The 25,805-nt window shown below is 35.5% G+C and overlaps 1 protein-coding gene across 4 annotated transcripts in view; it reads right to left on the minus strand.

Moving 5' to 3' along the window:
- Positions 1 to 25,805, minus strand: part of XPOT (exportin for tRNA) — a 48,214-nt gene that overhangs the window by 9,206 nt on the left and 13,203 nt on the right. For all 4 annotated transcript variants that reach the window (XM_034403325.3, XM_060694683.2, XM_034403326.3 and 1 more), the window contains 13 exons: positions 25,568 to 25,786; positions 23,044 to 23,228; positions 22,313 to 22,481; positions 21,490 to 21,726; positions 21,338 to 21,376; positions 20,148 to 20,210; positions 18,579 to 18,703; positions 17,561 to 17,702; positions 17,350 to 17,469; positions 17,073 to 17,167; positions 16,645 to 16,714; positions 13,782 to 14,020; positions 195 to 480 (listed from right to left, as the gene is read on the minus strand). In XM_034403325.3, the coding sequence (XP_034259216.1) occupies positions 195 to 480; positions 13,782 to 14,020; positions 16,645 to 16,714; positions 17,073 to 17,167; positions 17,350 to 17,469; positions 17,561 to 17,702; positions 18,579 to 18,703; positions 20,148 to 20,210; positions 21,338 to 21,376; positions 21,490 to 21,726; positions 22,313 to 22,481; positions 23,044 to 23,228; positions 25,568 to 25,786 (1,989 nt within the window). The remainder of the gene's footprint in view (positions 1 to 194; positions 481 to 13,781; positions 14,021 to 16,644; positions 16,715 to 17,072; positions 17,168 to 17,349; positions 17,470 to 17,560; positions 17,703 to 18,578; positions 18,704 to 20,147; positions 20,211 to 21,337; positions 21,377 to 21,489; positions 21,727 to 22,312; positions 22,482 to 23,043; positions 23,229 to 25,567; positions 25,787 to 25,805) is intronic.

A 25,805-nucleotide genomic window follows, 5' to 3' on the forward strand; every position in this document is an offset into this window, starting at 1 on the left:
GTGCCTTGCCTTGCATTCTAACTGGCAATTTTTCTTTTAGCCTTATTATTATTTGAAAAGGATGTTTTGTAACTAGCTGTAACCAATATAATAGCCATTTTTAAATGGCTATTTTTCCTCAGAGCAGCTATTTTATTAAATTTGAAATGATCAGTAGGTACAAAAAGTCTGAGATATTTAAGATAGACTCTTACCTTAAACTTTGCTGTGATCTGGTTTATGAGGGGAATAAATTCTTGAAGATCTTTTGCTTCACAATCCTTGAGCATATGTTCAGAGGCCGAAGGAATGAATGGGAGAACTTCTTCCTCTAAACAAATAATCATTCGGTGAAGAAAGGTGCGTACACCGCTTCTAAGAACTTCCTTCTGCAAGGGGCAGCTAAGAGCTGGTAGAAATGTTTGTAAGCAGTCCAGATACACTTCTGAGCATCCACATTGTTTGACTGTCTGCTTGTTGCTGAAAGCTTTGCTAGTACGGCTATGCAAATAAAATATATATATATTACACTATGGTTTTGGTATGCCATATAAAATAGTTTCCTAGGATGAATTATTTGAAATGATAAGTTGGATTCTCTTCTCTTTTACCCAATGATTTATTTCATATACAGTAGCAGCAAAGAGGTACTCAGTTTGGTTCAGGAGAATATAAATTTCTCTGAACAAGATGTACTAAAATTTCATTGAAATCTGAACAATTATAGCCTTATTTTATCATAATTATAGCCACCATACTCTTTATCATTATAATTATAGCCAACATACTCTTCCTGGGCAAGAGGTGTAAGTGTGTCATGGTTGTTTAGAACCAGACCCTTCTGGAAGAAATAGATTTCCTAGTTCCATTTCAGCTGGGTTTGAGCACTGCCGTGTTAACCCCAATAGATGATTTTTATCAGAACACTGATGGAGGACAGTAGCCTTCTTTTTTTATTATTATTATTTTTATTATTATTATTTTTATTATTATTATTATTATTATTATTATTATTATTATTAATTTTATTACTATACCGCCCTTTTCCCGAATGACTCAGGGCGGTATACAGCCTGATTAAAAGCACAAAGACAGACAGAATTTAAAATAAATTAAAATTATTAAATGATAGGCTCAATTTAAAACTCCAAATTTAAAATCCCATTTTTTTAAAAAATGGGATTCTTGATTTTTTTTTTTAATTTTAAAAACAAACTTTATTCGTATTTAAAAAAACATTTAAAACAAATATAAGAAAAACAAACAAGTTTCTCTTAATCAAAAACACAAATTACATATACAGTACATATACAGTACTCAACTTCATCTATTGACTACTTTCTATTATTATATATACATATATACATACGCACAGTGGCTTATTTCCTTTTGTATCTCTCTGACAGTGCAGTTGTTTATTTATATTGATTTCTTCTAAATTTCATCTTTAACCATTCCCCCTCCTCTGATTTATCCACTGGTACCAGCTATTCCATATTTTGAAGTATTTTGAGTCTTCCTTATCCTGTAACTCTAGAGTTAGTTTGTCCATCTCTACGCATATATAATTTTTTTGTATTAATTCCTGGTCAGTTGGCAAGCGATCTATTTTCCAAAGTTGTGCTAACACTAATCTAGCCGCCGTTATAATGTGGAGTATTAAGTATTTTATATCCTTTCTAATATTCTTATTAATCATGCCTAGTAAAAAGACTTCGGGTTTTAATTCAATTTCGTAATTTGTTATTTCTAATATCCATGTTTTTATTTTGTTCCAATATCTCTTAATTTCTGGGCAAAGCCACCAAGCATGGTAAAAAGTTCCCTGTGTTTTTTTACATTTCCAACAGGCCGGATTTACATTCGGATACATTTTTGCTAACCTTGCGGGTGCCAGATACCATCGGTACCACATCTTATAATGATTTTCTTTATAGGCTATCGATTTTGTCATGCTATAATTGTTTTCCCATGCTCTTTCCCAATCTTCCAATTGTATGCTGTGCCCAATGTTCCTCGCCCACGCTATCATCTGCCCTTTGACCAATTCTTCTGCAAAATCGTATTCAAGTAAATATTTATAAATTTTTGAAATTAATTTCCCTTCTTTAGACTCTAGTAGTTGTCCAATCGATTTTGTTTTAAGTCTATTCCTCCCTCCTCTTGGTCCTTTCTGTATCTTACCTTTATTTGCGAATAGGGCCACCAGTCTATTACTATTCCTTGTTCTTTGAGCTCTTCCCTAGTTTTCAATTTCCCCTGAACATCTACTATTTCTCTATATCTTAAGATCTTTTGTTTTGTTAATATGTTGGGGTGAGTTATTGCTTCTATGGTTGATAGTCAGCTGGGAATTTTCATATAGTGTTTGTGTTTGATTTGTTGCCATGTGTTAATTAAAGACTTCCTAATAGTGTGGTTATTAAAATGTTTATATATTTTGTTTCCTGAGCTCCATATAAAGGCGTGCCATCCCTTCATTAGGTCATGCCCTTCCAGGTTTAACAATCTTTGATTATCCAAGGTTATCCATTCTTTAATCCATAATAAGCTTGCAGCCTTGTAATATTTTTCCCATGCCGGGAACCCAAATCCGCCTCTAATTTTGTCATCTTGTAATATATTTAATTTTATTCTTGGTTTTTTCCCTTCCCACACAAATTTTTTAGTTATTTTGTCCAAATTATCAAAAAATTTCTTATCTAATTTTATTTGGAATTGTTTGGAATAAATAAAGGAGTCTTGGAAGTATGTTTGATTTTATCGCTGCTATTTTCCCCAGTAAAGACAATTTTAATTTCCCCCATTTTTCTAGATCCTCCTTTATTTTCTGGACTAAGGGGTCATAATTATCTTCTTTTATTGTTGCCGTTCTAGCCGTCAAATTTATCCCTAAATATTTTACTTTTTTAACTACTTGCAGTCCAGATTCTTTTACTAATTTCTCTACTTGTTTTGTTGTCATATTTTTTATCATTTTTGTCTTTTCTTTATTAATTTTTAGACCTGCTACCTTTCCAAATTTTTCAATCTCTTTTATTAATTTCGGGGTTGTTTCTATTGGGTCTTCTATGAAGAAAACAAGGTCGTCCGCGAAAGCTTGGACCTTGTAATCCTCTCTCTTAATCTTTAATCCTTGAATTTCTTTATTTGCTCTAATTCTAATTAACAAGTTTTCCAAAGTTAAAATAAAAAGTAGGGGGGACAGCGGACATCCCTGCCTTACTCCTTTATTTATTCCAAAGAATTTTGTTGGATCCCCATTCACCAAGACACATGCTTTTTGATTCTGATATATTGATGTTATCATTTTAGTAAATCTCTCTCCAAAGTTCATACTTTTGATTTGCTGCTTCATAAATTGCTAGTTTACTTGGTCAAACGCTTTTTGTGCATCCAGAAAGATCAGCGCTACCTGTCTCTCTGGATGCACCTCGTAATATTCTAAAACATGCATTGCCATTCTTAAATTATTTTTTATCTGTCTTGTGGGCAAAAAACCGTTTTGATCCTGGTGTATTTTGTTTTGTAGTAATGTTTTCATCCTATTGGCAATTATACTCATGAAGACTTTATAATCGGTATTCAATAAAGAAATCGGCCTATAGTTTTTTATTAATGTGGTATCTGCCCCCTCTTTGGGTATTAGGGAAATATATGCTTCTTTCCATGTATTTGGTAACTTTGCCTCCATTAGAGCTTCATTGTATATTTCTAATAGTATTCCATTTAATGATTCTCCAAATGTTTTGTAGAACTCTGTTGGTAAACCGTCTGTCCCCGGAGTTTTATTATTTTTTTGTCTCTTCAGCGCTTCTTTTAGCTCCCCTATCGTAATCTCCTTATCTAATAATTCTTTTTCTTCCTCTGTTAGTGTTTGCATTCCCTCCCCTTTTAAATAATGTTCAATTTTCTCCTCTGTTACTATATCCTTTTCATACAGTTTTTGGTAATATTGAACTACTATGTCCTTTTTTTCCTCTAAGGCCTGTTGGATCCTGCCCTCATTGTCTTGTAACTTCTGAATTATCCTTTTTTCTCTTTCCTTCCTGAGCCTATACGCCAGCCACCTCCCTGGTTTGTTTGCATGTTCAAAATAATTTTGCCTTATATATTTCAAGGTTATTGCATATTTCCCTTGCTCTAATATATTTAAATTATGTTTTGCTGTTAACCAATTTAACCTTATTTTTTCATCCCCCGGGTTTCTTTGCAATTTACATTCCCAATTTTGAATTTCTTCTTGTAATTTGTTATATTCTTTCTCTTTCTTTTCTCCGTTTTGCATTATAAGCTATTGTGAGGCCCCTTACATATGCCTTGGTTGTATCCCATAAGTTTTGTAGAGAGGTGTGTTGTTTTGTATTTTCCTTATAGAACCATTCTAGCTCCTTTTCCATGTATTTCTTATATTCTTTTTCTTGTAATAACTGTGTATTCATAGTCCATCTATTCTTCTTTCTCTGCTGCCCTTTCCACTTCATCATTATTGGGTTGTGATCAGCCCAATTATTTGATAAAATATCTACCTCTTCTATTTCCATCATTAACATCTTGGTTACCCAAGCCATATCCAACCTAGACCAGGACTTATGCGGATTCGAATAATACGTAAAAAAATTTGTTTCGGGGTTAAGACATCTCCAGCTATCTACCATATTTAACTCTTCCACCATATCTATAAAGGTTCTGGGTAATACGTTTTTCCTATTTTTATTTTGCTAACCACATTCATAATCTTTTCTTACATCTAGAATAGCATTGAAGTCTCCAATCAGACATACATTTTCCATTTTTTGCTCTATAATTTTCTCATGCACTTTTTTATAAAATTCTAATTGCTGACTGTTTGGAGCATATATTACTACCAATAGTATCTTTTTAAACTCAAGTTTTAGCTCTATCATAACTATCCTACCTTCTGTATCCACATACTTTATATTGCTGTCTATTCCTTCCTTAATATATACCACTACTCCTCTTTTTTTTCCTCTGCCAATGATGAATATTCTTTACCTAATTTTTTATATTGTATATATTTTATGTCCTGTTTTCTTATATGTACCTCCTGGAGGCACACAATATCTGATTTTTGTTTCAAATTTTTTTTGTAAATTTGATGTCGTTTGGATGGTGAGTTGAGTCCATTAACCTTTACAGATAAAATTTTAAAAGTCCGTTCCATTTCTTACTGACTTTCCTGTTGTTTCTTCTTTGTTTCTTCCTGTTCCTTTTTTTTGGCTCTTGTTTGCACTCCTTCTTCTTCCTGAATCTCTCCTTCGTCTACTTTCCCTCTTTGTTGTGGGGTTCTTTCCCGCTCTCTTCTCTGTTTTCCTTTGATGTTCCGTCCTTCTTCTTCTTTATTGCCATTTGTTGTCTCAACGCCCATCATTTGGTCGTATAATTCCCTTGCTTTACTCTGCGAGTCCACCTTAATTTTCTTTCCCTGCCACGTTACCAACATTCCTTCCGGAGTTGTCCATCTAAAGGGTATATATCTTTTGTTTAGTAACGTGGCCAGAAACCAATAGTCTTTTCGCAAGTCTCTTATTCTTTTAGGTATTTGCTTTAGGGTGATTATTTCTTTGTTCCTGTAATACATTGGTTCGTTCTTTGTTATCTTGTATACGATGTCCCTCACCTTCCTTCTTACAAATCTTATATGTACCTCCCGGGGGAGTTTGTTTTGTCGGGCGTAATTGTGGGAATCAGGTGGCCACAGTATATGTGTAGATCGGCCTAGCTGGTTGGACACGTGTATGGAGCTTGGCACCGAAATAATCTGAGTAGGAAAAGGGCAGGTTCAGCTAGATACTCACTGAAGGGCCCTATTCGTTCTCTCTTTGTTCATAATATTGTAGAACATAGGCTGTGTTTGCATAGCAGAGACATCTCCTTGTATAACATTCCTGAGGATTGAGGTAATCTCTGATAACGGAGAGGTGGGCCTCTCAGCTAGAAGAAGAAGATGCTGGGAGAATTGAGTTTCGTTTTTCCTTAACTTTTGCTTTCCTAGAATTCACGTGATTTACTGTAAATTGTAGAATGTGAAACCTATATGGAGAATATATGGATGCTTTTCTTTTTCACATATGAGATGTGTAGCCATAATAACGCCTTCTGATGACGCTGTATTTTGATTACTAATAAAAGAGATGGCAGGGTTTTGTTCTTTGCTCTCTCATCCCGAGAAACACCTGTCCTTGAGTTTTCTCTAATCTGGACTACTCATGAGGAGCCTGCCAGGATGATTGCAACATCTGGTGACCCCGACGTGATCTCGTGAAACGGATACGTCTCGACGTGATAACCCGCTGAGGCTATACGTCTCTTGGAACCCGTTCTCACCGCCTGGAATGAGGCTGCGCACCCGATTTCGCCTGAAACACAACAATCTTTCGTGAGTATGGGGGGAGGTCTTTCCAAGCAGCAGATGGAGCATCTGAAGAGCTTGGTGAGATATCCAAGACTAATATTACTATTTTAAAACATAACGGGAAAGTCCTGCCCGTGAATTTGATTTACCTTCTAAAATACAGTTGGCAACATTATCCGGCTTATCCGGAAAAGGGCTCTTTAAAAGTGAAAATGTGGAAACAGATGGGAACATGCGTCCACGAACCTCCTCGAGCCCTGGAAAAATTCTTGCACTCTGGAGATTGGCTATAGAGTGTTTAATGATACATGAGAAAGTTTTCAGGACACTGATAAGTTTCCCGACAAGCCCTCCACCTGATTATAAAGTTAAAATTGTTACCTCAAAACCATCTTTAATTGAATCATCAGTTCCTTCTGAAGGAGCTGGTTACACCCCCATTAAGCAGAATTTAAAGAAACAGTTAGAAAAAAGGAGGGGGTGGAATATAGAAGAAATTCCTGAAATGCTTTGTCTGTCTGTCTACCGGCTGCAACTTTGCAAGCTTAACGCCACTTAAAAGCAATTGTTGGGCTGGGAAAAGATCTTGATTTGGCAGATATGTTTAAAGTGTGTCAGGATATAGGAACATCGTACAAAACCAATTTGTTAGCAACTGCTTTATCACCAAGCAGCAAATCTCAAGGAAAGTGTTACGATTGTGGAAAACCTAGTTATTTTAAAAGAGAGTGTAAAAAACCAGGGGGGGAGGCATGTCTGTAACATCTCGCCCTCTGTAACATCTCACCCTCTCTTTCATCAGGGATAAAAAACCCTGGTTATCATCGTATGGATGACATTTTAATTGGAGAACAAAAAAATACAACCTAATTGGCTTTTTGAAATACAAAATGATTTATGTGTAAATGAATTGCACATTGCCCCAGAAAAAATACAGCTGTACGCTTCTTATCTGTATTTAGGGCATAAACTATTGCAACCTTTTTCTGCTCCAGCTTTCCCTTGTTTAAAGTTACCCAAAGTTATTTCATTAGTAAATTTGCAACAATTACTGGGTACTATTAATTGGGTCCGCTCATATTTTTCTTTACCTATGCATTTACTTAGTCCATTATTTGAGTTATTGACTAAAGGAAAAAAGCCAGGAGATTTAATTATAGTTCCATCTCTACTGTTTGCTACAGTTGAGAAAATTAATAACATCTTGAGTATTCAGTTTGTGGATTGGATCCCTCATAGAAATTGTCAGTTTGTTAATATTTCCTACTAGTAAGCTACCCACAGGAGTATTGGCTGCTTTAGAACAGCAAAAAGTATAACCTTGGGGCATACTCCAGCCTGTTGAAGAAATGGAACTGATTTAATAAATATTGTTCTTTCTATCTCAAAATCTGACTTTCACTTATGCAGCTATCTCAGCTTTCCACACTTTTTCTCAACAACCTTTTAATCTGATCTCTGACTCTCAGTATGTTTGTCAGGCTGAAAGAAGAAACTGTTTATTGTTCTTCCCACCCGGGGTTTAGCAGGTAATAAAAACGTAAAACCTGTCTAAATGGGAAAACTCAGATGATTTAAACTGATCAACTTGAAGTGATTTCTGTTAAAAATATTTTGTTGATGTGCATCTATAATGATAGTGTGTAGAATTGAATGTGGTTAAATTAATTATGACATTTTTGGCTGGCCAGCAAAAATGAATGGGCTTCGGCTTGAAGCTGTGGAAAAAAAGGCAATGGTTATGGGCCCAATATCACCTTTTGTGATTAAAACTGCTGCCTGAAATTTTTTCCACTGTTTTGGGAATAAGCTAGTTCATTGAAATAATTTTAATGACTGATTTGCATGGAGGACGCATTAAATGAAATTTTTTATGTGAAAGTGGTTTATACAAAAGGTCTGATTGCAGTACAGATGTGAATGGGTGTGTATGTAGTCATTTATTGGATTGCATGAAATGTAATTTTGTGTATAAGCATTTTTTTTCCTTTCTCTTCTGTCTTCCCAGGAGGAGGGAGGCTTGTCCGTTTTAAAAAGTTTTTTCCTTTCTCTCACCCCCTTCTTTTTTTCCCTGGGAGGTGAGAGGCAAGAAGAGGGGCGCTACGGTTTTTGTTCTCTTCACCATTTTTTTTTCTCTTAGAGAACCAGCCTGAGAAAGGCGGGGTAAAGGGTGATATCTGATACCTGCCTTTGCAGTTTCAGAGTATTGACTCAAAATACCTCATTTAGATTGTTTGTTTTATTTTTGAAGCTGTCTTTCTTACTCCTTAATGTTTTTATGTGTGCGTGCATTCTGCATACTTAACAGATGGCACGTTTGTTCGTTTGTTTATTTGTTTGTTTGTTTGTCAGCAGCATAAGCTGCTGCCATTTTAGGAATTGTCACAGAGATGGGTTAGAAATTACAATATGTAGACAGAGAGATAAAATACTTAGGACATTTAATTAATGAAAGAAGTAACAAAAATAACACCTGAAGAGTTGAGGAAATTTTTAGGATTGACTGGATATTGTAGGCTGTGAATAGATAATTGTGCTATTTTGAATAAAGACTGGTATGCAAAGAACCCAGTGTTACACGGAATGTAAGGGAATGGCTTTGAGGGTTTTAACCCAGAAGTGGGGAGGGAAGAGAGAGTTAGTGAAGAAAAGCAGAAAGTTGTCTTTTGGAAGTATCAGATATTGGTGCTGAGAAGGGGTTGAATTGTTTAAGAGAAGACATTTAGAAAGTTGGTTTGCACAGACTTGGGCTGGCTTGGAAGTCAGAATGGCAGTGGGAGAAAGGACTTGAATCTTTAGTGTTATAAGGAGATTTGTTTATTGGAAGGTTATAGATATTGTGGGTGGCGGAGACAGAGATTTCCATCAAAATAAAAAAGCATTAGCGAAACAATTTGGTCTCACGGCAGCCGAAGCGACTGCCATCATACAACAATGTCCTACCTATAGTCAACAAGCTCATTCTATCCCTATGGGTGTAAACCCTAGAGGACTCAAAGCTTGTGAAATTTGGCAAATGGATGTAACTCAGTATCTATCCTTTGCCCCATGGAAATATTTGCATGTTTCCTTGGATACTTATTCAGGATTTATTATGGCATCCCCACAAAGGGGAGAAGCAACCAAACATGTAATAAATCATTGTATTCGGACTTCTGCATCGATGGGAAGCCCAATTGAACTTAAAACTGACAATGGACCTGCGTACACCAGTACTGCCTTTGCAGACTTTTGTAACAAGTGGTCCATCACACACAAATTTGGCTTATAAATTGAAAGAGGAAAAATGCCTCGGCCTCCCAGCCATGCAAAACAAACTCAATCTTTGCTTATATACTTTGAACTTCCTTAACCTGACTGGACAGCCTCCCACATCGGCTGCGACCCGTCATTTTTCTGCTTCTCCATCAGCTACCCCAAACCATAGGTCTATTTCCACCAACTACCTGATCTTGCTTGGAAAGGGCCCGCTGACCTTATTACCTGGGGCCGTGGATACGCTGCTGTCCAGGACAATGATCGCATCATTTGGATCCCCAGAAGACACGTAAGACCATTTCATTTACAACAAAAAGAAGGAGAAACCCCTCGTGCTGAGATTTAAGAAGAAAACACCTTGCTGAGTCCTACCGGCAACGGACTCTCAACGCACGGTGGTGATCAGTTGGTCCCCTGAGCACAGCGGAAGATTCATCAGGAGGAAACTACCTTCACATTGTACATATACATTTTATTAGCTTTAATATAACACTTTCTTACACATGCTAATGTTAGTAGAAGTTTGGGAGTGGTTTTGTGGGTAATTGTTTTTCTAATTTTGCTAGTAATTTTGTTTCACACGTATAAGTGACTATGATTTGTTTACATTGTTAGCTTTGGGACTCTCAAGTGAACATCAAATCCCCACATACATACACTTCAAGTCAAGTACGCTCCCGCCAAAAACGCATTGTCTATGCATGAGGTCCTTACTTTCTACCTAAGTCTACTCCACCACCTAAGGTTCCCATATTGACATTTCCAGCTGAGGGGGGAGTGAATAAGGACAATGGGCCTCTGCAACAATTGCATAGAGGAGACTATATATCACGGATTCTGGAATGAAGTCACGATCTTGCATCTATTGCTCCTACATCTCATGATCCTTCATGTCAGCAGCCTCTACATTCAATCATGATGGGACAGTAATAAAAGACATTCAAATAGCTGCTAATCGGACAAACTCCACTACTCCTATTTCCCAAACCACACCCACCACTGACACTGGGTGGCTCATTGAAAACTCGGATATCCAGAGGCATCTTGCCCAATCTCGGGTGCCAATGAACTATCGGGATCTTCATTTATTAAATAACTGGACAGTACATATGTTCAACGAGACTATCAAGGTGCTGAAGCTGATGAACAAAGAACTGGCTGAAATCAGGGAGGTGGTCTTACAAAACCGATATGCCTTAGATATTATGCTAGTAGCTAAAGGAGGCGTTTGTGCCCTCATACACTCACATTGTTGTACCTATGTATCTGATTATCAGTATAACATCACTCACACCATAGAACATATGGAAAACTTGATCAAAAACAATCCCTTATCATCCAATGGATCTGGCGCCATTGACATCTGGGCTGCCCTTTGGTCATGGCTCCCGGATGGTTCTTGGTTGAAATCAATTATGCCAACTATTGTATCTATAATCGTACTGCTTGTTTTGCTTTGTTGCTGTATCCAATGTCTTCCCTCCCTTCTGCAAATGTGCAAAGGTTTTATTCCCTCCAATAGGAAGGACGTCCTGAAAAGTGAAACCAAAGCCCTTCTGGAACTGGAGGAACAAATCAGGTGTGGTCAGAGAAGGTGCTCAGGACTTACAGGATAGGGCTTCCAGAATAACTCAGAGGTTACAAACTCCTGACATGTGGTTTTCTTGGGTGCCTGGATCCGGATGGATTTACAATTTGTGTGAGCGATTTGTGGAAATATATAACTGGAATACAACTCAGAAACTTGATGGCCTACCTCGCTTGACATCTCCTGGCCACTTTTCCACTAACTTTGTTCACCGTAATAAAAGGATGGGTGAGCTACAAACATTTGCAGAAACCGGATGGCTGAAGAACATATTGTCTACTGTACTCATGATCATTGCTTTGCTTATTTCTGTATGTTGTAGTATCCAATGTATTCCTGCTTTGTTTGCTATGATGACAAACATATTTGCCAAACGTAAAGAGAACATCATAATAACAACACAGCTGAACCGTTGCAAAAAAAAAAAAAAAAACAGAGGAGATGTGGGAATCAGGTGGCCACAGTATATGTGTAGATCGGCCTAGCTGGTTGGACACGTGTATGGAGCTTGGCACCGAAATAATCTGAGTAGGAAAAGGGCGGGTTCAGCTAGATACTCACTGAAGGGCCCTATTCATTCTCTCTTTGTTCATAATATTGTAGAACATAGGCTGTGTTTGCATAGCAGAGACATCTCCTTGTATAACATTCCTGAGGATTGAGGTAATCTCTGATAACGGAGAGGTGGGCCTCTCAGCTAGAAGAAGAAGATGCTGGGAGAATTGAGTTTCGTTTTTCCTTAACTTTTGCTTTCCTAGAATTCACGTGATTTACTGCAAATTGTAGAATGTGAAACCTATATGGAGAATATATGGATGCTTTTCTTTTTCATGCATGTAATATGAGATGTGTAGCCATAATAACGCCTTCTGATGACGCTGTATTTTGATTACTAATAAAAGAGAGGCAGGGTTTTGTTCTTTGCTCTCTCATCCCAAGAAACACCTGTCCTTGTGTTTCTCTAATCTGGACTACTCATGAGGAGCCCGCCAGGATGATTGCAACACGTAATTAGTGTGAACTCGGTAGACTTCATCTAATTCATTAATTATTTCGTCTTTTTCTCTTTGGAGTGCCTCTGCTATCATCTCAGCCATTACCATTGTCAGATCTTCCTCCCGGTCTTCCGCTACATTCTGGAAACGCAGATAAAATGCCGCTTTTTCCATTTCTAATTGGGCCACGGTGTTCTCAAGTTCCTTATTTAATCCTGTCATTTTTGTATCCAGTGCTTCTAGTTTTTCTTCCGTCAATTCGGTTTTTTGTTCTATTTCTTTTATCCTTTGGTCATTTTTTTGAATGATTTCTTGTATTAAGTCCATTTTCCCAGCAATCTTTTGGATATCGTTCTTGACTTCTCTCTTTACCTCATCCATGTCTTTTCTAGATTGCTCATGATTTCTAGTCATGCATTCTTGCATTTTGGCCATAGTTTCCTGGATTGTTATGAGCATGGCCTGCATTGTTGGCATATTAGATGTGCTGGGTTGCTTATCTGATGCAAACATTCCCTCCAAAGTTTTCTGTGTCACTGGGGAAGCCGACGTTCCCGCTAAGATTGATGTTGTTTTCTTGGCTGTCTTCAACGTGGTTGTGGTGGTGCTGGTCATTTCTTTCAAGATCCTATATTGTTCCTCCAATATTTTATCAACTTTCTCCCAAATCACCATCCAAATTCTATATAATTCCTTTCTTTCTTTTCCTTTCTTTTTTTTTTCTTATGAAAGTTCAGTTCAATAACCTTTCAATCACTAGATCTCCTTTCTTTAAATAAATTCCTTTAAATAATTAATTATCTCAATGTAATATTCCGTTGAAAATGTAGTAAAGATATAAATTTAACTACAAATATAGATATAAATATATATAAATGTATAGCTTATATAATTAAACAATTGATCAATTCTTAATATCTAATAGTTGATTATTCAGTAATCAGTAACTATCCTACTTATTGTATAAAATCAAAAAAGGTCATAAAAATCAAGAAAAGCAAGAGGTGTAAGTGTGTCATGGTTGTTTAGAACCAGACCCTTCTGGAAGAAATAGATTTCCTAGTTCCATTTCAGCTGGGTTTGAGCACTGCCATGTTAACCCCAATAGATGATTTTTATCAGAAGACTGATGGAGGACAGTAGCCTTCATTATTATTATTATTATTATTATTATTATTATTATTATTATTATTATTATTATTTATTATTATTATTAATTTTATTTCTATACCGCCCTTCTCCCGAAGGACTCAGGGCGGTGTACAGCCTGATTAAAAGCACAAAGACAGAATTTAAAATAAATTAAAATTATTAAATGATAGGCTGAATTTAAAACCCCAAATTTAAAATCCCATTTTTTAAAAAAATGGGATTCTTGATTCTCACTCAATGGCTTTCACTAGCATTTATCATAATATCTTCCTGCAGAGGTTGTCCAAGCTAAGTATAGGTAGAACACCTTGAAGGGAAGAGCTGAAGTAATAATTAACTAAATGTAAAAAGAAGTCTAGTTCTAACTAGATATTTTTATGCTGACAACTACACTGCTTTTAAATATAATTCAAATAGGCTCCACAAATCCTACCTTGCAAAGCCTACAGCATGATTTAGGCAGTCAGCTAATGCCATCTGTCTGTCTTCATCTTGTGCCATCACAAGTTTCTCTAGCAGCACTTTGAATCTCTCCATTAGAGGAGTCAAGAGGTTCCTCATTAAAGCCTGCTTACGTTCCGTAGAGTATTCACTATTCACAATTAATACTCCTGCAGTCTCATAAATAAAGAGTTGATCATCACTGGTTAATAAAGCCTGGTAACCATTCTCCTGGAACCAAGAAAAAGAGAAGAGTGTTCTGTTAAATATTAAACATTTTCTCCTAGAATTAGAGTAATTTTCTAATTATTCTGCTTGCTGAATTCTACAGTCTCCCCAAGTTTTATAACAAAATCCCAAACCAATCTGAATTGCACAGAACATCCTAAATCATCTTGCCCCAAATGCTGTATGATTGTCAACTAGTGTAGCTATGCTTTCTTTGAAAATGCTCCCTTCCAACTGCATATTCTAATTATAATAACTTAATTATATAAATATTACATTTCAATACTCTATTGATGTACTATGGATTGAGGATATAATCCTGTAAAATTGAGATCAGTTTTACTGTCTCTCAATACTTTCATATATCACTGCTGCTCATTGAACTAGATTGGCATGGGACCAGGCTATTTGTCTCCTATCCCCATTGTTTCTGCCTGCTCCATCAAATCTAGCAGGGGTCTTCCCCATCAAAGAATGCCATCTTGTTAAGATGATTCTTGCAAGAGTCATGTATTTTCTGTGGATGTGCCTGATCTATGGAACAGAACCTACACAGAGACTTGGATGGTCCCAACCCTCTTAGCCATTTGTAAGCCTCTGAAGATCCAGCTGTTGCCCCATGTATTTGGGCACGCAATTAGATGAACTCTGTTGAAGTTGTGCCTTTTTTCTTTGGGGATTAATCAGGGTGTCATAGGTTTATATTGTTATGTGGTATTATGGTGCATTTAATTTTTATACACCATCCAAAGTCAGTGCTATTAGAAAATAAATAAAGAAATCTTGATACAATAGGTTCAAAATGGAAGATTTGACAGTTCTTATTTAAGTGACCTTGAGCCAGTCCTTAGGAAGAAGGCAGGAACAAATCACTTCTGAAAATCTTACCAAGAAAACTGCAGGGATTTGTTCAGTCAGTCATCAGAAATCAACACTGACTCAGTCACACATGTGCACACACAGAGAGACATAGATGTTTATATGTACCATTCACCATTACCTTCTACATCTTTTTGTCCTTGCAAATCATACTTGGTTTCACCCTGACCTCCTTCAAATATTGCTTTTTGTTCTTTAAATTTCTCCCAGTCTTACTGAGAATCTTACCAATTTCATTCATCTACATCTACATCTTCCTTGATCTTTTCCTTCTTGACGTATTTCTATTTATTTATCTGATTAGAGCAACCCACCTCACAATACATTTTATATATTCTGGTATCTTTCTCTTTTTGTGCAAGGGAATAACAGCATTCACCCAACTGTCAAGGAAGTTTTCAGACTTCTTAAACTAGTCACCCAATTATTGTATAAATAAACCAGATTCATATTTTAGCATTTCTTATATTTTACTCTATAGAGATGACTTGAAGGAGTCATTAGTGTTTTTAAGAATCAGGAGCATGTAATGTGTTACTCCAGAAAAGTCAAGACAATCTCCACGTATTTTCATTTTCTTACCTTTATTTTAAGACAGACTAAACTAAGATACCAACTGAGCTTGTAGTTATCTTCTATTTTTATAAAACATAAGTAAAAATTTAAGCCTGGATCCAGGACCACCAGGCCCACTTCAGATGAAGTACAGACCTGACATATATTATGATAATTGAAAGAACAAATCAAACATATCGTATATCATATCATATCATTATCTGAGATAATGTTCTTACCTCATGAACTTATAAATCAAATATATCTACCGTATTTTTCAGACTAAAGACACACTTTTTTGTCTCCTAAAAGGGGGCAAAAATGTCTGTGTGTCTTATAGACCAAATATTGGCAAAGCTCCGCCCGCCCACCATTTTTTGGCCTCCACATGCCCTGTTTTCAGACCTTTTTTTGGCCTTTTTCAGGCCCATTTTCAAGGCTTTCTTTGGCCTGTTTTCAAGGCTTTTTTGGCCCATTTTGGGGGTTTTTTCAGCCCATTTTCAGGGATTTTTTGGCCTGTTTTAGAGGCTTTTTGGGCCCGTTTATGAGGCTTTTGGGGCCTTTTTTTTGAAAAACGGGGCCAAAAACAGCCTCAAAAATGAGCTCAAAAATCCTCCAAAAGGGGCCAAAAAAAGCCTCAGAACCAGGCCACAAAAAAGCTTCAAAATGGGCCAAAAAAAGCCCCCAAAACTGGCCGAAAAAAGCCTCAAAACAGGCCCCAAAAGACTCAAAAATAGGTGAAAAAAGCCCCGGAAACAGGGCGAAAAGAGTCTGGAAAAGGACCAAAAAAAGGGAGGCCAAAAACTTTTTGTTGTTTTCCTCTTCTAAATTTAGGTGTGTCTTATAGTCAGGTGCCTCTTATAGTCCAAAAAATACAGTATATATTAGAAGCCAATATGAAAACAGGCTTGACAGAGGGAGATCCAGTTTCAAGTCCATTCTTATTTAGAGAGTTCATCAGATGATTACAAGACAATCATATTCTCTTAGTTCAACCAATAGGCTGTATTATGGAGATATTTCAAGGGGAGATTTGCCACTTTGAGTTTTCAGAAAAAAGATCCATTATAATTCATAAATTCCTTTAGTTATCTCTAACACTTAAATGGCAACTCAGTAAACTAAGCTCTCCCTCCCTCCTTAAGCAGTCCATAAGTCTGCAGTCTTCATTAAATGTAATACAAAATACTTACAGGTGGAGAAAGCTCTAGCAGGTCTTGTATTCTGTTCAATACATCTTCAATAAAAGGGTTCATTTGTTTACTAAAGCATAAGAATGTAAACCACATTACACACTTACAAATATGTTAAATAGTCAACAATAATCATATCACATTAGATTTTCATTAATGTGGAGATAAGAAAACCATGATTTATAACTATACCACTACAGTATGTATAGATTTCAAAATAATTTATCGTTGAAGAGACAGATAAATGATAAATTAATGATTTTGGTCTTTGGAGGTAAATATCAATCTTAAAAATTAAGATATGCTTCTATTATTTGTGCTGAAGAAACATCCTTCTGAGTGTATTTAACAGTCTCCTTTATGTACTAAACCCATCATATTCTATTCAGAATATTCATTTTTATTAAATGACTTGTCATTAAGCTTACTTGAGGGATTTGACAAATCTGGAAAAAAGGTATGCTATTCTGCTTCGTACTTTTGGATTAGTATGGCGAAGACCTCTGTGATCCAAGAATGCTATCTGCAATTAAAAGAGAACAATTTAGCCATTTGAATTTTTAACTAAGCAAAAGAGGCAAATTGATTAGTAAAATAATACTGAATATTATTATTAATTTTCAATATTATTCAATATTATTTTAAAAGAGAGATACGATATTATGGACAATTTCATAAATAAATAGCTATCTAGTATGAACTTACTAAAACATTCGGAATGTGCTGAGGTTCCAGAGAGAAAAATTTTTCATATCTGACCACAGTCTCAAAGAATTCCAGAGTTACTGATGTGTGTTGGTATGTGCTAATACCTGATGTAACCAACTAAAGAGAAAAGGAAAAGAGAAAAATGACTGAGTCAATTTTGTTGATATAAAAATTGTAAGAAAGTACACAGATTTTGATTCACACTTACAGTCCGCATCATATCTTGCAGAGCACTAGCTTTTGTATCACCTGTAAAGTGAGCACTATGAGATACTGGAAGAGCTTCAGCTAACATGTATAACAATCTTATTGCTACTTCTACTTCCATAAATGGTTTGGTTTGCCAATTCCTATAAGAAAAATTAGATAGAAAACAAATTAACAAAATATGACATTATTTTATGAATAATTTATTAGAATTCAGCTGAATTAAATATACCTATAAAAACATGAATGTTTCATCAACAGATAAATTAAGTATTAACAATTAATTTCTGGGATTATCAACTACCTCAACCTTCCCCAAACCTCTCTTCTATCTTTTGGACAAACTTTCTCCAAGTCACCAGTCATTGCTTATGGTGATAATGAATAAAATTTGAAATTTAATTGATTCATTTGGCATAAACTCTATATATTTTACTATAATATGCACTATGGAATATGAATATATTCATGAATATGAATATAGAATATAGAGGGAAGATTATTCAAGTATTTTTCTTGTGAACGAGAAGAAACTTAATTTGGCATTATATTATAATGAAATAAAATTTTCCTGTTTGTTATATGCAATCCTTTCCCCCCCACATTAAAATTCTGTGCTTGTGTTTTAAATTGCTAAGTGTTTTTGAAGCTGATACCACTTAATTCTTTCCAATTTACTAGCAAAGCACTTCTTTTTCTTTCTTCAGGAGAACACAGTGGAGACACAGTGGGAGAAAGATATTGCCTTTAACAAGTTTTTTCCCCCCTCAGGTTAATGAAACCAACAGACTTGCAAATGTATTAATAATTAACAAAGGATCTATTTAGCAAAAAAACCTATGAAATCCGTATCTACATTATAGTTCCAGTAATCAGATTTTGGCTACTAAAATGTAATCATTACCAGCCAACTGGAAAGCAGGTCTTAAGTATCAGTGGAAATTATCACTAAAAAGAAAGAAGCATTTACCTAATTACTAGAAATGAAAATTTCTATCAGAAATTCATTTGAAACTTACTGCAATGTAGTGTTAAAAACTCTGCGAACAGAAACTAGTAGTAATTCAGGTGAGACTTGTGCAAGTCTATCCAACAACAGTTTTAGCTGTTTCCGATATTCTACAAACATGGCTTCATCTTCACCCTGTCAACATAGATAGTATGAACAGATTAGTTCCATAATATACTAGCATTTGGATATTACAAGGCATTTCTTGCTAGATGATTAACAACATTAATAGATACATCGTCCTTGTTGCCTGCAATCTTATTATCTGTGAAAGTAGTCCTGCTAGATTGCAACTACATAAATGCCTTTATTATTATCACTCACTCTTACTACCTTTTGTCTCACTCTTGATTCCTGATGACTAGGTGGACAAGTCCACATACTTTTATTGACCACATTTTTTTTGTGCCCAAGGCAGGAAAGAACTCATGGTCTCCTGGTTTCCAGCCTGGTACCTTTAACCACTACACCAAAATGACTGTTGTTGTTCCTGTTCCTTTTATTGTTATTTTAAAGCAGGAACAGGAACTTGACCTCTTGTGCCATGCATACTGATGGAGTGGTGGGTGTGAAACAGAAGAAGAAAAGAATGCAAAGGATCAAATACTTCTCATTTCTAAAAAAACTCTTATGAAAATTATTCAAAAGTTTGTTTTAGATCAGAATGTTAAAATAAATAATTATCTACATCAAAGTTATTTTCACCTTTATGAGAAACATACTAATGAAAAAGTCATCGTTTTCAAGACTACTTACAAGCATACGCTAATCTAACTTCCCAAAAGAAAGCTTTACATATTATTGCTTCTAATTCCTGTTACTGGTCTTCATAAGCATTTGACAAGTCAGTCTAGCTTAACAATGTCCTGAAATTCTGAACATTTTCAGTGACAAAACTGTATGCATATAGTTTTATTAATTTATAACATACAAAGAGAATACAAAAGCAAATATTAGAGAAATTAGGGAAGGAAAAAAGGAAGTGAATAGTGGGGGAAACGAAGGGAAAAAGAAAAAAAAGAATTGACTTCCAACTCCTTTGGTGCAGTTGAATAAGGCATTAAGATCTATGCTCAATTTTTTACTTTTTCATAATAATAGAAACTAGCCAACAACAAAACTGTATAGAATGTGGTACTGAGAGAGTTTTGCCCACCAGTGGAAACATACAATGTAAACCATTTAGTCCTAATCATTATTCTTGGTCAACTGTTGCATTCTTTAGAATCATTTGACAATGCTGGAGCACTGTTTTGCAATAGTCATTATCCATCTTGCTGAAATATTCAGTCTATTTTGGACAGGGCTACAATGCTTTGAAGAATGCTCCTTCATTCTCAGCTCTCTAGAATGACACTGGGAAAGATGGAGCAAAAGCACTAATGAGTCCAATGTGAACCTACAATGTGGTTATATTTTATTTTGGACCAGTGCAGCATAAGTTATAATGGGGTATCTCTGAAAAGTATCCAGATTAGTCCAAAACTACGATTTCTGGAGCTAGACGGCTAACTGGAATAAGAAACAGATACCACAAGAACTGAAATTGTCAATGAATTATTTAAGGGTGACTTCTAACCTCATTTTCAAAGTTGTATTCTTCATCATATGTTAATTTTTTCATTACTGCCAGCATAATTGCCTAGAAAGATAAATCAGTGATAAAATTATCATCTAATATAAGCTTCTATTTATTAAAATAATAAAAGCAGTGAGAAAGATTCAATAGAAATAATGCAGAGCAGAAGTAATTAAATATTGTTAAAGCAATCTGTATGTGCACTGTTTTATACTATACCAGTGATGGCTAACCTTTTTGCCGTCGCGTGCCAAAAGCAGGGGGAGTGTGGGGGGTCGCACACTCACGTGCCCACACCCATAATTCAATTCCTCCCCGTGCCCCATCTCCCCGCGCATGCGCACGTGAACCCCCCCACAGTCCCCCCCGCTTTTGGCACACAATGGCAAAAAGGTTACTGGTGGGCCTGATAGGCCCGTTTTTCACCCTCCCCAGGCTCCAGAGGTTTCCTGACTTCCAGTGGGCCCGGAAGGCCCGAAAACCAGCTGGCTGGCACACGCATGCATGCTGGAGCTGAGCTAGGGCAACGCTCATGTGCCCACAGATATGTCTCCACGTGCCACCTGTGGCACCCATGCCATAGGTTCGCCATCACGGTACTATACCATTAAAAATGCAAGAAAAGAAATAGTAATTTTAAGTGCAAGACATTCAGCTGCATAGAACTCAAAATAAACCCAGTTTAGCATTTGATTTATATATTTTTACTGAGCTGGTTTGGACATCAGAATAAATAATATTTTTTTTGAGAATAAATTTATCTTCCCCTCCGCTCCTGATCATTCTCTTCTATGCTACCCTTTCCCAGTAAGTAAACTTCCTCTTCTCCTCTCATAATGCCAAAAACTATGACTTGGAAGGGTTTTTTCCCCAATTAGTCATTGTGTTCAACTGGTGATGAAAGGACAGTGAAAGAAAATACCAGTTTTATCATATTATTAAAATGGTATGCAGTTACATTTTGGGGAAGGGGTCCTCCTTTACATTAAAGAACATATAATAATTTCATGGCTTGTTGGTAAAAAAGTTATTATAAGAATTTAAATAACTTTGGGGATTATTTCATTTTTTAATTTACAATTTTAATGTTAAAATATGTTTGCTTTAATGCAAATCTGAAATGGCTTCCCATGGCAGTTTTATTGACTAGTAAAACAAAAAGCTTCAAAAAGGCATTTCATTATTCTTACCTCTACATTAGCTTTTTGTTGTTCTGAAAGCACAGGGAGCTACAAAATAAAAGAAACAAAGCCTAGTTTTGAAATGTCTCAAACAATGTACATATATTAATGCTGAAAAGGTTGAGGAAAAAATTTCAGAATGCAAAATTTCATAAATTTACCTGTTTCAATATGTGCAGATAATCATAACAAAACCCTATTATATTTGAAGATATATCATCATCTTCATGAATCAAAAGTTGTAGCATTAGAGCCACTTTTGCTTCAATTGCTTGTAGACTATCTTGAGCATTTTTCAAATCTCCAATCTTCACAAGTTTAGACCAGCTAGCTATCAATGCCTGCCCCATTCCATTTATCAGTTTAGAGAATCTAGCTAGAAAATCTACATCTTCTTCCTGTAAAGATTAAACATTAATTAAACACTTTTAAAGAAAAATGAACAATTTGAGACACATATTATATCCCTGTAAAAATTAAAATCTCCATGATGGATACTGTTATAGTACATTACTAGGGATCAAAATGATCACTTAGCAATACTGGTTGCACTTACTAGATGAAATGGCAATAAATAAAATCTGTTAGTGTTGTTATTGTTATTTTCTCTCTCTCTCTCTGCCTCCCTCCCTCTCTCTCTCTCTCTCTCTCACACACACACACACACACACACACGTCAGCATGTGAAAATGCAAAAATTTAAACACCCCACCCCCACCCAAATCTATTCAGCTGATAAGCTTATAAAATTATACAATATGGAAAAACCACAGATGGAGTATTATACACTGAAGCTGGATAATAGGAATCTTACCACAGATGAAAAGAAATGCTTTATCATATAAGCACAGTTAAACTACTTGGTTAGCTGCTATAAAATGCAGTTTAGAGCAAACAACACAAATTACTTTTACAAGTATTGAAGACACGAACAGTTATACAAATCACAGTAATGTAACATTTCTTTCACTAAAAATAACTGACCTGATCAACTATAAATAGGCCAGCAGACTGCAAAACTTGACACAAAGTTTCTACCAACTTAGTTTTATCAATTGGATCCATTCCCTTATTTACAATTTCAAACAAGCAGTCACATGCTTCCTCTCGTAAAACTTCTATGGACATGTGACCTAGCAGCATATTTATAAACCTAAAAAAAAAAAAAAGACAAAAATTTTGCTTTCTGGGTAAAAACAGAAATTGACAGTAAATTTTACTTTATCAGCCTATGCTTATATTCTTGTATATGAAATACAAAAGCTATATGCATTAGTGTAAGTGAAACCTCATTTTAACAATCCTCATTTACCAGAGTCACATATACATAATCAAGTCCATTGCACTGAGATGGTCTGGACAAGATAGTTAAATTTAGATCTACTTTAACTTTACATCTGTGTCAATTTATGCTATTTGTATAATAACATGCAAATAACATAAAATGGTATTATTATAGTGTTGTAAATTGCCACAGTGAGATACTGTTATATTTAACAGATATTCAAAAATAATAGACAATCTCCTCAAAAATAGCCCTTTAAAATTAGGTTTCACTGTATTTGCAAGCCAGCTAACAATTATTTTTAAAGTGGCTAATTTTCCAAACAATTTACAAAAAAGACTTTTTTTTAATGATGGTTACCCTAAAATTTCACTACAGTTTTATTACACAGTAGGTTCATTAGTGAATTTTGAATCAATAACAGCATTACCTTTCATTTGCAATTAGACTCAAATCTATCCAAGAGACATATGCTCCTACTACTTCAAGGCACTGACATGTCAATTCTGAATTTGTATACTGATATGTTTGCAAGATTTGATACCATGATTCAACCAAACTTGGAATGCATTGCTCCCTCATAGTATCCTTTAGTAGAGTATTTCTGCGAGCCTCCTATAGATATAATAAGGATGTTAGTCTTCAAAAGTAAAAACTGAGATTCCTGTTCTTTGAAAATTGAAAACGTTGGGAAAGTTAATAGTAGCAGTAATCTAATATTCATCATAAAATGCATCTGTATGGTTGATGTCTCTTCATCACTACTCTGTAATTTCAAATGTTTAATATTTCAAACTTTGTATGACATGTTGCTTAAATGTTTTTAAAATCACATATTAGGGATGAAATGCATTTTTAAAACAATTTCTAAGAGTAGTCTGTGCATATAAAAGAGAGGAAGTCTAAAACTCCCTTCTTGGGGCCTCATGCCAAACACATAGGCTTGAGTCAATTTCCCAATGTGGCCTTACCCAAGAGCAGCATTGCTGGGATAGATTATCAAGGAGCTCTGGTATTGATTGGTTAACTGTACTCACAGCCCCAACAATCTTTACATTCCTTCTCCACCATGCTCTATGCTTTTTCGTATCTCTTACTTTTTTTAACTGCCTGCCCTGCTTGCAGTTGGGGTTTTTTTATATTCTCCCTTAACTCATGCCTCCATGTTTCTGAATATCTTTCTCTCCCTGCCTTGCTTTCCTTTGCTTTCTCATTCCTTCTGCCTTTTAATTCTCTGACACATTTCATCAACCTGTGCTTACCAATCTTTTTTTCTCTTGCTGCTGAAGCCTGTAAATCTCTGTATTATTTGTGTCCGACTGTCTCTGTATATGTATGCATTACCTTTTGCTTTAAAGCATGTGAGTAGGAGTCTCCATCTATCTATTATGTTATGTTTGACTGATGCAATCTATGCATTTGGTGAATCTAAGTGAATTAGTTTGTCTTTCTGTCCCTTCTCTTGTATGCCCTTTTATTTATGTTTTGTTTGTTTGTTTGTTTGTTTGTTTTTGTCAAATAAGTATAAGATAACAGATATAAGCATAAACATGATTATGAATACAGGATAAGGATATGAATAAATGGGGACAGTAGGACAGGGACGGTAGGCACGTTTGTGCACTTATGCATGCCCCTTACAGACTTCTTAGGAATGGGGTGAGGTCAACAGTAGACAGTCTAAGGTTAAAGTTATGGGGGTTTGGGGAAGTAACCACAGAGTCAGGCAGTACATTACAGGCATTGACCACTCTGTTGCTGAAGTCGTATTTTCTTCAATCAAGTTTGGAGTGGTTTACCTTAAGTTCTATCTATTGTATATCTATTATGCGCTTGTGTATTATTGCGGTTGAAGCTGAAGTAGTCATTGACAGGTAGGACATTGTAGCAGATAATTTTGTGTGCTACACTTAGGTCAGACCAAAGGTGGCGTAGTTCTAAGTTATGTATACTTATAAGTTATGTATACTTTTTACTTTATTGCACTGTGTATATTTTTATTTCTGGTTGGGGTGTGTGTGTTACATTTTAGTACATGTGACAATGTATTTGTAGTTCTATGTGGCTGAACTGCAGAATGTTTACATTTTTGCCTGCATCATTTCTTTTTCATTTATTTACTCTAATCAATTTGTATGCTGTCTTAATCATTTACCTAACATTAGACAACTTACATATTAAAAAACATAGAATTTCTTTGTAATAATCAGTATTACTATCAATATATGTCAGATATCGCTACATCAGGTACAATTGTAAGAACTGACTTTGAATGGACTGAGGATCTCTTGTGTTTCTCCCTATAGAATTATTATAGCAGATGGAATGTAAGGAGGCTGAAATGATTCATAACTGCATTAGGCAAAATTTCATCAGAGGTATTTTTAACAAGTGACTTTAGAAGCTAAATCTTCTTTTCTGCCCATTGTTAACTGAAAGACCAATGTGAACTGTGAATGTAGGAACAATGGTTTCTAAATCCGTAATGACCTGTACAACTGAACCAAGCCTTAACAGCTTCTGTGGTTCAACACATAAAACATTTTTTTCAGTTTCCTCCGTTTTTAAAGTAAAAATTAAAACATTTTCTATCATCTAAAATTTAACAATTATTTCTATTATACATATGACCATGAGCTCATATTGTATCATGAGCTCTACTGCAGTTTTTCCCAACCTAATGTTCTGCAAGTGTGTCAGGACTTAAATTTCTTGAGTTCCTCAGCTAGCACAAAAATTCTGAAAACATTCCAGTACATCTGGATAGTACCAGGTTGAGACAGACATTTCTAGAGTTTCTAAATATGCCATTTTTTAAGACATGGCTTCTAAACCTGCCTTGTTTACAAAACAGTTGATTATGAAATGGTCACCAAAAACCAACTTATTATGTCAAGTTTGTTGCATAACATTTAGATCAATGGGCACATTTATTTTATAAAAAAGGAACTTACCTCTGAGGTATGAACAACATCCCTATCTACCAGTTCAGCATCAACTGCCATAAGAATTCTGAGATAAAGGTCCACACCTCGAGGATTCAGGCCTACCACAGACAGAATATCAAAGAAAAACTTGGGCCATTTTGTAAGATATTCTGTAACAAACAGCAAAGCAAAGACCTGAGCTGCTTTGTTTCGTATAAATGTCTTCTCTGACTGAGAATTCACCATCTGGAAAAAAAATGTATTT

Source organism: Pantherophis guttatus, chromosome 7 (genome assembly GCF_059756535.1).
Source record: "Pantherophis guttatus breed Tessera chromosome 7, ASM5975653v1, whole genome shotgun sequence".
NCBI lineage: Eukaryota > Metazoa > Chordata > Lepidosauria > Squamata > Colubridae > Pantherophis > Pantherophis guttatus.